The sequence below is a fragment of the Halichoeres trimaculatus genome, unplaced genomic scaffold (genome assembly GCF_033239565.1).
Source record: "Halichoeres trimaculatus isolate MK-OKI-2021-1 unplaced genomic scaffold, fHalTri1.1 fHalTri1_scaffold_15, whole genome shotgun sequence".
Taxonomy (NCBI): Eukaryota; Metazoa; Chordata; class Actinopteri; order Labriformes; family Labridae; genus Halichoeres; species Halichoeres trimaculatus.
This window is the reverse complement of record NW_027437193.1, coordinates 20591945-20606060: the sequence shown is the minus strand read 5'-3', so window position 1 is coordinate 20606060 and position 14116 is coordinate 20591945. Positions and strand designations below refer to the sequence as shown.

General features: G+C 40.2%; 1 protein-coding gene across 1 annotated transcript in view; it reads right to left on the bottom strand.

Moving 5' to 3' along the window:
• Window positions 1-12753, bottom strand: part of LOC141803770 (BMP/retinoic acid-inducible neural-specific protein 3-like) — a 34259-nt gene extending 21506 nt beyond the window's left edge. The window contains exons 1-2 of the mRNA XM_074687770.1: window positions 11991-12753; window positions 11508-11820 (exon numbers count right to left, since the gene is read on the bottom strand). Of these exons, the coding sequence (XP_074543871.1) occupies window positions 11508-11788 (281 nt within the window). The 5' untranslated portion in view covers window positions 11789-11820; window positions 11991-12753. The remainder of the gene's footprint in view (window positions 1-11507; window positions 11821-11990) is intronic.
• Between the last annotated feature and the right edge of the window lie 1363 nt (window positions 12754-14116).

Sequence of the window (14116 nt, the reverse complement as noted above, 5' to 3'; positions counted from 1 at the left end):
GTCGAGGTGGGAATTGTGCGGTGCATGCTAACATTCATTGGCAACTTACATCACCAACACATGATGAAGATTTAATGTTGTGTCCCCTGAGGAGCTCCAATAATGAGCCTCTAGTGACCAAGAAAACCACGAGTAACCACGTGACAAGCAACACAGCTGGCCCAGCTGCAACATTTGTCACTAATTTCACAATAATTCAATAATTTCTCAGCAATTTCATGAAAACATCTTTTATTTGATCAACTTTATGACTTAACATCCATCAACTGCACACACAATACCATCACAGGTCTGTTAGAGCTGAGTGTTACATGTAGCTGCCATTTCCTCCTCCCCTAAACACAGGTTGACACAGTAATCACAGAGTTTCTGTTTAAATCACTCGTACTTAAATTGATAGTTTCATTTCACAGCAGTAGAGATGAGTACATTGCTTTATCTACAAACAAACATAGTGGAGTGGTAGTGGTGGGTTGGGGGGTTATTTCCCGACTCTTACGCTTTCAATGGAGTCAGTAATTAAAGCAAAGTCTCATCCATGGTAAGGGTGGGGGCTGCCAAGGATATAACTGTACTGACTGGAAAATAAGACCTGATTTTCTTTCCTAAGAATACGTCTGAGAAAAGTGGGATCGTGTTGTATTCAGGGTTTAGTTGATAATTCATTACAACAGACGGTGCCACTTAACTGTAAAGCAAGTGGCACCGCCAACTACTGGTGATGTTACGTCTAATAGTGAAGCCCCGAGACCCGTGTTGCGGCCGTATCATTTTTTAGAATATCACATGACCAAAGACAAACAAGGCGCTGTGTCTCTTAAATCACGTGACAGCATTGTTGTGTAATGTGGAAAAAAGTTCAGAAATAAACTAGAAAAGCACTCAGAGAGCAAAGACTTCCACCAAGCATAGTGTGATTTTCGCACAACACTTTAGTCCTACTTTAATGTCATACTCCCTTTCAGCAGACTGTCTGCTACAATTTGGTGTTAGTGGGAGGTTTGTACAATAATTTGTTACCTGACAGAGTTGAAAATTATGATGACCCAGTACATATTTCATATCACAGATCTTAGTATCCAGAATATTACCAGGATCTAGATTGTACTTTTGCATCTGTAAGAAATTATGGTGACCTTGTTTTGTATTGTTTTGCAAACCAATCCGACCATTTATGGTGGAGTTATTTACACATATGATGAAAACGGCCCTATCTCAGAATGATAAAGAATCCTTTAAAAAAATCCTGGACCCAGACGGTGATCCGGATCACCTCCAGAATTTAATCACTCCTTCCTTATCCCATTTTGAACATTTCCTGAAAATCCCATCAAGATCTGTTTGTTACTTTTTGAGTTGTTGTTCACAGACAAACTAACAAACTAACTCTCCCAAAAACATAACCTCCATGGCGGAGGTAATTAATTTGGTTGGCCTTATAATACTTCACACGCAGATTTGAGCATAATACCTGCATCATTATATTTACAGATCCACTGATATGTATCCCATATGTAATGTCACTGTACGACTGCTGTACATCTAATGACCAGCAGATATCAGTATTCTCAAATGATTGCCTGTTTGATTAGACTTTGGGTGAAGCAATTGGCTGGAAAGATTCAAGATTCATTCACAGAGCTGCATCATACCAACATAACCAACTGCTCCAGGGCTAGTCTTGTGGAGTGCATAACCTAACCACTTCGCCATACTGGCGCCCAGTAACAGGACGATTTTAAAATATATCAAATGTACTTGCTTTTATCTCTATTGACAATTAAAACTATTTCCCTTGAAGAAACAAAATGTTACTTTTCAAAAAAATTTGTTTTTTTCCAAAGGAAAAAGACAAAAAGTTTTGAAACGATAAGGTCCTCTTATAAAAAATAAAGTGTTTTCTTCCTTTCTGGCCAATATGGCAATATTCGTTTTCTTCATGACCGTATGCCATGAAAATAGAGTGGTGTGATGACTTTGTGTATCATGGGAAAACTGAGTTTTTCAGAAGTGGTTCTGTATTTGTTGATTTTGTTTCCTGATTAAGGACAGTCACAGAAAATTCTTCATTAGACTTAAAGTTTAAGGTAAATAGATTTCACATAAACTTTTCTAACACAATGTTTATCACTGATCTGTTTACTGATTGTGTATTGATAGATAATCAAAGGGTTGCTTGAGATCTTCTGGACTTTAAGATAAAAAATGTACAGTTAAAACAAATCAAACATAAGTTTTATGAAAGTTGAGGTTACGAGTTCATTTTATTCTCATGTAAAACACATTTTATACTAATTCATCAAATATTGAAGCTCTACAAAACTAAGTAAATGATCTGTTTTAAGGAATCTCTTTGTGTCTGTTTTAAGTTTCAACTTTCCTCATTTTTAAAACCTCTCATACTTCCCTCATCAGTTCCTGATCTTTTGTCCTCCATGCAGCAGTAAAAGCTTTGAGACACTCCTTATAATACTTGTGCAACCAAGGATTGAACAGCAAGGAAATATAATTTAACAGCTTTGTGATGCAGAGCTGGAGTCTGCCTCCTACTTCTCCATAAGGCCTCTGGCAACAGTATCTCATAGAGTTCAAGATTAGTTTGAGTTACTCAGCTTGTGGGTGGTAATTTATCCATTGTTAGATCTTAAATTGAATCCGTTCCCTGGTAATAGCATAAAGTTCATGAGGGCAGCGATGTGTCCATTTGAATTGATTGAGACTGGACTTTATTTAACCTGGGAGATAGTGTTGCAGTGAAACGAGTCCTTCTGCACACTGTATCTTTTTTCCTATGTCCATGACATTGCTGTTGTACTTTTTCTTGGCACAGACTCAAAATTTCAACCATTAAGTCGTCACTTTTATAACTCTGTTAAGAACTTCATGGCAGGAAAAAAGTCACCTGATTCTTATATATTAGTTATGTTATTGAGTAATGACTGGAAGAGTTTGCTTGCTGTTATCACACAGCAGCTTTGTTCTTTGATCAACATCAGGGTGAAAAACTATACGCTGTTTTTGTAGCTATGAGCTGTTTAAACTTTGGGAAACTGAGGTTTCGCTAATAATTCATGACTTTCTGATTGATCAGCAACTGAAAACTACATAAGGATACTTCAAACCTGGAGGTGCCCTGAGCTGGCATTGATCTTTTGTAGACAACAGCCAGCATTAGCGTCAGACCACTTTCTGCTACCTTTTACAGCCACCGATAGTGTTACACAAGCTTATAATAAACTAGGCACGAGAGCATTCTTGAATAATAATGCAGCAATAAACGCATTGTTAAGTCGGAGTGTTCACTTTAGCACTTATAACTGTATCAATGCTCCCATTTTGTTTCAGGTGCTTGTTTGATGCAAGAATAGGCTGCATCACAAAATTCAATAAGCTATAGACAAACAGGAATCCTGCTAAAGGAATTCAAGTACATAATTGTCTAATTTAAGAATTAACTAGCTCCTTCTTTATTTTAATGAATTACTCTGATGTTATCACATGCTAATGTTTGCTAAAAGGTTGATTGCTAATATCAGTGTCTGACAACAAGTGCTTTTACAAGTGAATTAGCAAGAACTTTGCCAAATAATTTCCTTGATGCCACTCTATCTTTGGAAACACACTTCGGCTACTGTTTTGCAGCACCTAGCATGAGTTTAAGCTTTAAGCTGTTAGCACGTGTCAGCTAGTTAGGTTAAAGCTTTACGTTTTGTAATGAATTAAACAACAAATGACTAATAGAAGCAGGCTGTGTTGTGATTTTGCAGCAGATTTTGTTATATTTTGACACAGCTACCAATAATAGTTATTTCAACTTGTTTTAACCTTTGCATCAAACTGAGCCTAAGCCAACCTCCAACTAAACCCTGTACCTGAAAGACATAAATTAAAGTGGAATCAGTGTTCTTTTTTTATGTAATAAACTGACCCTTCAACATGATATGTGAGCCTATCCTCAACAATGGGGCTTTCATAATTTTTACTTAAGAAGACTACACTCATCCTCCAAAAACATCTCATGGAGAAAGGATGTTTAAACTCAAGAAGGCTCGCTATAAAGTGTTGCTCTGCTGTCACTTAATTGAGAAACTTAGTTGAGATGATTAGTTTGAACATATCAGCTTTAAAAAAACATTGAGGTGTTTTTATTTTCCTTAAAAAAATAGAGCTTAGCGAAAGCTCAGTGATGAAGACTGTGTGCTCGCACTCTTCTGTTTCTTTTCTCACTCTTCCCGCTTCTCACACCAGCTGACTGGGGGCGTGTCAGCTTTTCTCTCTCTATCCAATCACATCATCCCAGCTTCAATCGCTAGCCAATCTTTACAAAGCTGTCAAAGTTTGAATGCCATCTCTTCTGCTTGTCAGCTGTCTTTCAAGCTCACGTCACGACTCTTCTCCTAGGCACCTCCAGGCCATGTCCACACCAAGGTTAAAATAGTTTTGGATTTATCATTATAGTTTAGTTTAAGTTAGTTTTGACATTTTTTTTCCATTATAGTTTAGTTTTAGTTAGTTTTGACATTTTTTTCCATTACAGTTTAGTTTTAGTTAGTTTTGGAGCGGTATTTCTAGTTTTTATTTAGTTTTAATTTTTCCAACAAGGCTTAGTTTTAGTTTAGTTTCAGTTTAGTTTTAGTTTTCCATACCTTATTAATCAGGTGCAGGATTCATAAAGGTCAGAGTAAATATTTTGTGATACTGTTTATTTTCCAGTTCAACATAGTGCTCACTGCTCAGTCAATGCTGATACTGAACTGTTGGCTGCTGCCTTAAACACAAGAAAATAAACTTAATATAAAAATATTAACATAAATTATATAAAATAATGTTAACATGAATTAAATAAAAATAATAAAAACATAAATTGTGTAAAAAAATATATAATATGAGCATTAATAATTAGAAACTTGGACTCTGTAACAATAAAGTCAGACTCAAATGAAATTAAACTATTACAGATGCTCTGATTCATTGCTCCACTACATTTGGTCGCAACACAGCGCACAGCCAGTCAGTGCAGTAAACAAGCACGGCCCAGTACGTCGCGTCGTGCAAGTTTTTTTTCCTTAGGATGACATCGGGAAATCCATGCCGCCAACGCATGTGATTGGTTCCTGCAGCATCTCTTCTTCTTCTTCTTTTATATAATCCTGCTGATTTGACATTGAGTGCATAACATGCACCACCATCGATCTCCAAGGGAAATGAGGCGCCTCACAGGTAGTTTATAATTACCTATCAGAATGATATATAAAATCAGAACAAGAAGAAACGCGCCAAAATCACACAGAGTTCGAATAATTTTCTGTGGTAATGGCTAGCTTTTGTCAGCATTGCAAGTGGCCAGGAGGTGAAGACTCCAAAAGTCCACTTTTGGAGGTTAGAAATTATGTTAAAGTAAAATATTCTGCACTTAAATTACGTTCTGTAACAGCATCATCTGTATGATATTTTGCATTTAGTGGAAATGCGCGCCTACCTTCCACAGCTAATGCAGTTTTTCTTCAAAACGTTTCGGCTACATATGGTTCTGACAGATGGAGTATAGAATTATTTGACGTTTGTAAATGAAAAATAGTACATATTCTCTTAAGGGCAACTAAACTAAAAGGTTGACCCAAAGTTTGTTTACATGGAGATCATACAACATTGAACAAAAAATAGGGGAGAGCTGTGCCATTTTTTACTTTAAAGTGATACTCCAGGATGGAACAAGTTGGTCCTATCACAAGGTTTAGGGCAGAAATTACCCCTACAGCAGTGTTTTTGTGCAGCAGAAGCCCAGGGCGCTCACACCAAACACCCCCTTCCTGCTCCTCAGCCGGTTTCCTCTGCACTCAGACGGGGCCATATTTTACTTGACCAAAAACACAAATAAACGGACTCCCACCGAAAAAATCTGATATCTGTCTGCATTCACGCTTTATTTAGAGAATTTTCAGCGTGTTACTTTCACACAAAAACACAGCTAAATAAGGTTTTAGTTCTCATCGTGTCATAAAATGGCGCTACCTCCACTGCAGAGCCACAGCTGGCTATGAGGTGCTTGCCGCTTAGTGTATAAGTCCGTGTGCGGCATGCCAGATATAAACAAACGCAGGTAGTCTGCCAGGACGAAGAGACACGATGAGAACAAGAGCACGTTTCTTCTTGTTCTGATTTTATATATCATTCTGATAGGTTATTGTAAACTACCTGTGAGGCGCCTCATTTCCCTTGGAGACCGATGGTGGCGCATGTAATGCACTCGTCAAATCAGCAGGATTATACAGAAGAAGAAGAGATGCTGCAGGAACCAATCACATGCATTGGGGGTGTGGATTTCCCGATGTCATCCTAAGGAAAAAAAACTCGCATATGTTGCTGACAACTGCCGAAAACTGTCGTAAAATTGGTTGGGAAAATGTGTCGGATTAATTTAAATCCTAAAGGCTATTAATATTGTCAAAAACTAAAACTAAGGGAATTTTGTTTTTAATTTTAGTTAGTTTCAGTTAGTTTTGTGAACACAAGATACAGTTTTAGTTTACTTATCGTTTTTGTTTTCTTTTCTAGTTTTTATTAGTTTTAGTTAACTGAAATGTATTTTGAATTTTAGTTTTCCTTTTTAGTTTCGTTTTAGTTAACTGTTATAACCTTGGTCCACACATAGCTGGGCATTTTCAACAGTGGGTATCTCCCCCTTGTTCTTTTAAAAAAATTCTTTCATCCACAGTGTCCACAGTGGGAAAACCCGCTGATAAGTGCAGCTCGAGGCATGCCAAACCCATAATAGGCAGTGTTTTCCACATGTAAAACCCGTGCCAGCCAATCAGTGTGAGCCCTGTCGTGCAGCTGTGACGTTTAAGAACTGAAGACTCTGTCTACTGGCGTCCACACGAAACCATGAAAGCGGATTTTCAAAAATCTTTACTTTGGCCGAAGTTTTCAGAAAATGTTGTTTTTGGTGACGTAAAGCTGCAGTTTTGTGTGGGAAACAGGAGTAAATGTATAAAAATATATGCGGTTTCCCAAATACCTGGCTACATGTGGGCAAGGCCCCAGTCTTCTTGCTCAGCAGTGTTGCCAACTGAGCGATTTTGTCGCTATTTTTAGCAACTTTCTGGACCCCCCTAGTGAGAAAATTAGAGAAAAGCAACTAGCGTCTAGTGTGTAGACCATATGTCGTATAAAGCATGGACGTAGTCTCGGCGACGTCACCCATCTGTTTCTGAAACGGAAAATGAAGCACATCGTCTATAGCGGCCATATTGGTAGTGGCAAGGGCTTCGCCTGCAGCCATAGGGCGCCTGTTGGTCATGTGACCCTCAGCTGTGCCTCTTATTGGGTGAGCTTGAGATCTAAATATCCTCTAAACGGCCGCGTTAGAAAAAAATTCACCCCCCCGCACAGTGGGTGCCGGTAGTAAAATTAGTGACTCAGACAGGAAACATTTTTTGAGCCAGGCTATAAATAGGTTAATTTCTGCTTTGAAAATGGCTTTTTTGGCTTAGTGTGTGTGTGACTCCCGGCACTTGAAAAACAGCAGATTTTAGCACTTCTGCATTGTCTAATATTCTTAGGATATTCTTCCAGAGGTTGCCACTTGGTCTAGACTCCATCGGAGGAGATTTATAATTCACCACGTCATGTTACCCCCTTCATTGATTTTTATGCTTAACGATTGATGGGATCTAACTGCCAAATTTTATTTTGTATTTATTCATTAAATCTGTTCATAACTTGTTCTTGTGTTTAAGTCTCTCCTGATTGAAAAAAGAAAAATCAATGCCTAAATTTAGGGTTAGGTGAAAAAAAAAACAAGTTTCAACCAATTTAGTTTTAATTAAGATATTAAATGGAGATTTGGTTTGTAAAATCCTGAGATCAATCTTTTGATATATCATCTTTCCTGTGGGGGTGCCCCTGTCCTGTGAGAATAGCCTTCACACGTACAACTAGATCTGGCCACATGAGAGACTGCTACCTCAAAACAAACATGGCAGGAAGCTGAGCTGCTCCACCGAAGCAGCTCAGTCCTCAGAGCTGATGTCCAGTTACATTTTGGTTTTTAAAGTTCTGAAGACAGAAAAGAGCTGGCCAACAAAAGGAAGGGCACAAGCTCCATGTGCAACGTGGTGGTAAAAATGTGGAAGTACTACAAATCAACAGAACCATTTAATGAGGCATCACCCAGAGATACAATCTGCAGAAATATACCCCACCAGAGAAGGCATTTGCATTTCAGTAACCATGAGTTCTCTGTGTGCCCAAAAAAAAAAGAAAAAAAAAAAGACTGATCGAAACACTGGGGCTGTCAAAACATTCATATGCATGGATGAACATCTGTACGGCACTGTTGGAAACACTTCCTTCCACAACCTCATTAATATACTTAAACCATGCTATGTGTCACGCAAACATGTCAGAGAAGTTACTATCCCCAAACTGTAAGCAGCAGTGAAACAGTGATGCAACTACAACGCCCAAGGCTTGTTCCAACAGTTCATTGTATGTTAGTGTAAAATCATCTGTTAATGCAACAATACAGCTGCGTCAGATAACAGATGAGGTGTAGCATCATGAACATCTGGCCAGTGAACAATGCAGTGAACACATGTGCATAGGAGAAGTCCAGGACAATGTTAAGAAGACATTAAATTAAGTATAAAGCGAACATCTGGAGTGGGTTGGTCGGAACATTCTAGTTACTGCTCTGGGGTCAAATATTTCACTTTGTTAGAGGGTTGTTTGTACAGTAACAGCAGTAATTCACTGAAAATCTCTTGTGAATCAGCATCAGATGAATCTAGACATCGTGCAGACCTAACCCTAACCAAGTCACACTGGAATGTTTTTATGGTAAAGTTGGAACAAATTATGAGGTAAAATTTACCATCATTTTAATTCTCTGCAAATCTCTGTTCCTGTGCTTGCTCATGTCTTAACAAGCCTGGAAGTGCTTTAAATAACTCCAGAGTTTAACAGAACTCATTAAAATGCATCGCTGTTCCTCCCGAGCAGTTTCACAGAAAGGTGTTAAACTAAAATATAGTCCCACATGATCATCGTCTGCCATTATTTGTTATCTTTTGCCTTTCGGACACACGACTCGCTGAACTCCAGCTCTTAACAAACCAGCGGGGAGATGCGACTGCCATTCTCTCTTCACGGCACCAGTTAATGTGTACCTCTCCCACAGAGCTGCCTGCTGCTCTGTGTACCTCCCTCTCCTCTTCACAGGCAATCAAATGACTGCCATGAGAAAAATGATCGGCAGAGAAATAATTGGGGAACCGGGACAGTGTGGAGTGTCATTACAGCCAATCATCATAACGAGGGGACAGAGTGAGAGCCCATCCCTGGTGGACAGTTGGGGTGGTGTGGATCCTGCCCAGGGTTTAGCCTACAGCTATCCCATTAGCATGCACACACAGCAATCACAGGTGAGCTCACTGTGGGGAAATGCATCACCAAACATGACCATATCTAACTGTTTGAATTGAAAGTGGTGAAACGAATTCACAATGAGAGTAACTGTGAAAGGAGCAGACATAGGGAGCAGCTTAATCACATGCTGCTGTATGATTGGCAGCCCCTGATGGTGATGTCTCAGCTATTACAAAAGTCAGAGGAGCAGTTTAGACCCTCAGGATATTTAGGAGCACATATTTAAATGAATCAGCAACTCTGATGGCTGTTTAAAGTTCAGTTATGACATATTTCTAGGAATAAATGCTTTTAGTTTTCTACATTTTATCCCCTTCCTGATTAAGTCTTTGCATTAAATGATATCAAAACAGGAAAAGACACTGAAAATTGGTTCAAATTGACTTCCTGTCAGTTATCATCCCAACACAGCAGATTTTTTTTTTTCCCAACTGTGGTTGAGTCCCATTTTGGTGGCACCCTTAATCCATAATCCTTAAAACTGCCTGTGGGTGGGAAAATATGAGCTTGCAGCTTACAGGTTGCGGGATCGACTGCTCCAAGGTGAACAGAGCATCGAGTGGTGAGATGTCAGCTAGCCGATACGGGTGGCAGCCGCATGAGACTGTCCAAGTTGTGCGCTCCTTTGTCATTTTCAGTGATTTTCGCTGATTGTGGAAGAGGTTTAGGGAAGAAGAAGCCTGAAGTCAAGGGGATACTAGGACGGCAGGTACATTACAAATAGGCAGGTGTGAGATAAACACTGTTAAGTTTCGAGTGAAGAAAGAATGTGCTCATTAATTCATCCACCGACAGAAACATGAATCCAGATGAAGTAGATCGGAGAGAAGATACTCAGAAGATAAATTGCCCTTCCTTAATATGATGAAACATGCACCAATAAAAACAGTCTCTTAATGTCTTCTTTTGATAAAATCAGGGGCGGGTTCAAGGGTGGCCTGGGGTGGCACGCCACCCCTTGAAAGTCTGATAGCAGCCTAATGATCCCACTCTTTTAACCTATTTCTACCTACAAGTTTAATTTCCTGTTTTAGTGATCAACAAGCAATTTATCACGCCTGAGTTGGGACTTATATTGGAACTAATCAGCAGGGCAATAGTGCAACTGGATGCAATCACCTTTTGAGGCATTTCAATGTTGCAAATTTTGGTCATACAATTTCTTAAGTACATCAAAAATAAAACTCAAAATATGTTTTTATTTCTTTTTTATATTTTTAAATGAACACCTGCACAGTATATAGATAAATCTAATAATAGTGTCAAAAATATATTTATCAGAGACAGATATCATGTAAAATCCTATTTGGGCATGTGTTTGACTGTGTATGAAAAAAACTTTACACCACCTCTTAACAAACTATTACCCCCCTTGTGCCACCCTAGTCAAAAGAGTCCAAACACACTTCTGTCAAAATTAAATGGCATGTACACGCTGAGTGTACTAACCTTCAAGTGAGGCTCAAACTCCAAAAAAATGTGGGAATGTATCAATCAATAAACAACTGCACATAGCAGTACCGAACAGAACAATGCAAGCCCAAACAAAGCCTCTAATGGATGTTTCAAGAAGCAGCAGCAGTGGCAACCAAGTGCAGCTCAGGGACACTAAGTCATTGGAAGAATAACCCTATTCGCACTCTGTCATGAGATTAACTCCAGCCGCAAGAGTCGTTTTTAAAACCGCCAATACCACAATTATGTCCCACCCTGAAGCCTCAGGAGAGGGATATCTGCTGCTTTTCGCCTGACTGATCAGTATTCAGCCTGACAGACAAAGCAAAGGGCACACTCAGCGGCGCTACAGTACTTCTTCAGATTTGCTCATCAGCTCGCAGCTAATTCAGTGCAGGTGTGATACCTGTGAGAGCCATCCTGAAAGACAGCAGGTTTTCACTGCAAACACTACAGCAGATGCTTTCGTTGATTAGATCCTCTACGGCTCAAAATGCTCATCACCAAAATTACCCTGAAGTGTGTTTTGGGAAATGAGAACCTGCAGGAGTAAAACTTCTGATCAAAACTTGTAATACACACTGAAATAAAACACATGCAGCAGAGCTCAGTATCTGGCTCACCTGTAGATCTTATATCTAGTGCTGAAGCCCTGCTGGTATCTCTCCGCAGCCTCCGTGAACTCCAGAGACTGCTGGAAGGGTCCTTTATCGGACAGCAGCCAGCCCAGGGAGCCCGGGACGCCGTCGCCTTGTCCGGCTGCGGCTGCGGCTCCATCGGCCGCGGAGGCGGATGCGGCGGGCCTGGAGGTCCAGAGGCAGCAGCAGCAGCAGATCCAGATGCTGAGAGCCGCCCCCTCCCATGGCAGAGACAGCCGCTTATGACTGATCCTCTGACAGCTCATGCTTCACCCAGCGACACCTCATTCTCTCCGGACTGGGAGGAGGAAAGAGCAGTAAGGGAGTTATTCATAAATTTAGGGATGAAGGAGTAGTGCGTCGCAAAGAATAGAGGGTTTGATTGGGTATTTCCCTTTACACTCATAATTCCAAAGTGTTAAAGTGCTAAAAGCATGATCAAATGTATAATTATCTTGGGGAACTTACCTGATTATCCAATATTGAACTCTTTCGATCTACCAGGAGCTGTGAGTAAATCCTCTTCAGTTTGGAGATAGGGTTAAATCCTACATAAGATCGGTATTACTCTTCGGTTTTCGCGCAGCTCCAGCTTGATTCCCGCTCTCTAACAACTTTTATTTCGGAGCTCGGTTCCCCAGTAGCCCCCGCTCATCCATCCGCTCCTCCTCGGCGGGAAGTTGCAGCAGCGGAGGCACGAGCGCAGAAGAGTTCATTCTGAGGCTGTCCGCGCGCTCCGAGATATTTCCAGAGGTTAAATGCAAATTGTAGCGTCCCGCATCATGACTGCTGTCCTTTAATTGCAACGTGTGGTCCTTAAAGCTGCTCCTCTTTCTGCTCTTTCATGAAAAATGTCGTGTGAGCAGTTATTTCCCGCCTCTGCAGTGAGGGCTGGTGGATGAATGAGCGCGTGCTTCCACACAGAGAGCTTTTCTTCCCCTGTGTGTTTTTTTTTCCAAGTGAGATAGCAAGAGGGCGAGCAAGTGCATCCTGATGAGGGTAATAAACACAGTCTGGGTATATCCAAGTTTTGAGAACGGCAGGAGGAAGATGGTGATGATGATGGTGCATCACTGGCTGCTTCCATCATTCACCATTACCTCCACATAATTCATCCTCATTATTTCCCATCACAGCGAGCTCCTCTCTCTGAGCTAGTGGCACAGTAAAAGTGTTAAAAGGAGCTTGATAATAGACTAATCATCTCCGGGTATTTTTTTTCTATTCTTTTATTTTCCAGAGGAGCAGCTTCACAGACAGCAGCTCGCATGACTAAACAGCTCACACCTACCTCCCCTATGATGACACGCACATTGCATTTACCAGAGAGAGTAATTGCGGGCCATTACGAGGGGAAAGGTTTCATGTTAGATGTGATTTCAGCTTAAAAGCGTGCTCATTATGCCTCCTCCAAGTAAATTAATTTGAACAGAAAATGGAATTTTCTTTCAGTGTAAAAAGACACTCCAGTGTAAAAGTACTGTCTGACCTGTAGCTTCTAAATTACAAACTTTGAGAGCTGTAAAGCATGAAATTTATAAAATGTTGCAGGAAATCTGCTCAATTAAGCAAATATTTTATTCCAATTTAATCTCGATGAAAGAAACTGGAAAAAAAAGAAACTTTGAATTAATTCACCACAGCAGATGTTGGAATAGCCTATAAGATCAACCATAATGCAAAAACTCAGTTTTCACCAAGTGGTTCAGTTTGTTTTGTTATAGTATGGCACAGTTTTTGTGGCATTTCTGTTGACTAAAACTGGGACAGGTCCCCAAATTACCAACCCATCCCCAAACATTGGACATCAGAGAGACGTGCAGATCACGTCAATATTGGGTTGATCCGTTGAAGATCATATCTAGACGTCAGAGCAAAATAGGCACCAATTTTGACATCTATATCTGACCTTTTATGGATGTTGTTGGACGTCAAAAATTACAGTAAATATACCTCATTTCAGCGTCATTGCGCTGTAGGATAACGTCCCACTATTAAGGACCCTTCTGTTGGGGCACCAGACATACCAATCCAACCCTAAAAGGTAGAGCATGAAACACTGCGGTCTGTTCATTGGTCGAAAGAATCATCTCTTATCTCTTCCCATCGTTGCTCTTTGTTAAATGTGTCGTGTTTTACTCTTCATTGGATTTATTAAGGGAGTACACATGCGCTACCATATGTAGCTGACGAGGCTACCAGTATTCGGCTTACACGCCCCCTGCCAACAGGGGCACAGTGGCTGTGCCAACGCACACTGGATCAGGCTTTATCTGTCTAACTTATACCGGTCTACACTAACCCCTTGGTGGAAATGGTGCTAAAGAGAAAATGCACAGCCCCGAGGAGCTGTCAAGAAAGTGAAGACAGTGTCACCTGAGTAAATCTTGCATGCCAAGATACAAGTTTTCAAGTAGGAAAAAGACTTTCTTATTGCTCAAATCTTATAAGTTACCAAAACGTCATTGCAAAAAAACTAATTTTGAAAAAAATATTAAGCAGTAGTAGCTGCAGCTAGCATTGGGATAACACATTGCAGCATGTGTGATATAGCTCCAATGTGGGAGGAGGAAAGTTTTCCAGAGAAAAGGCCT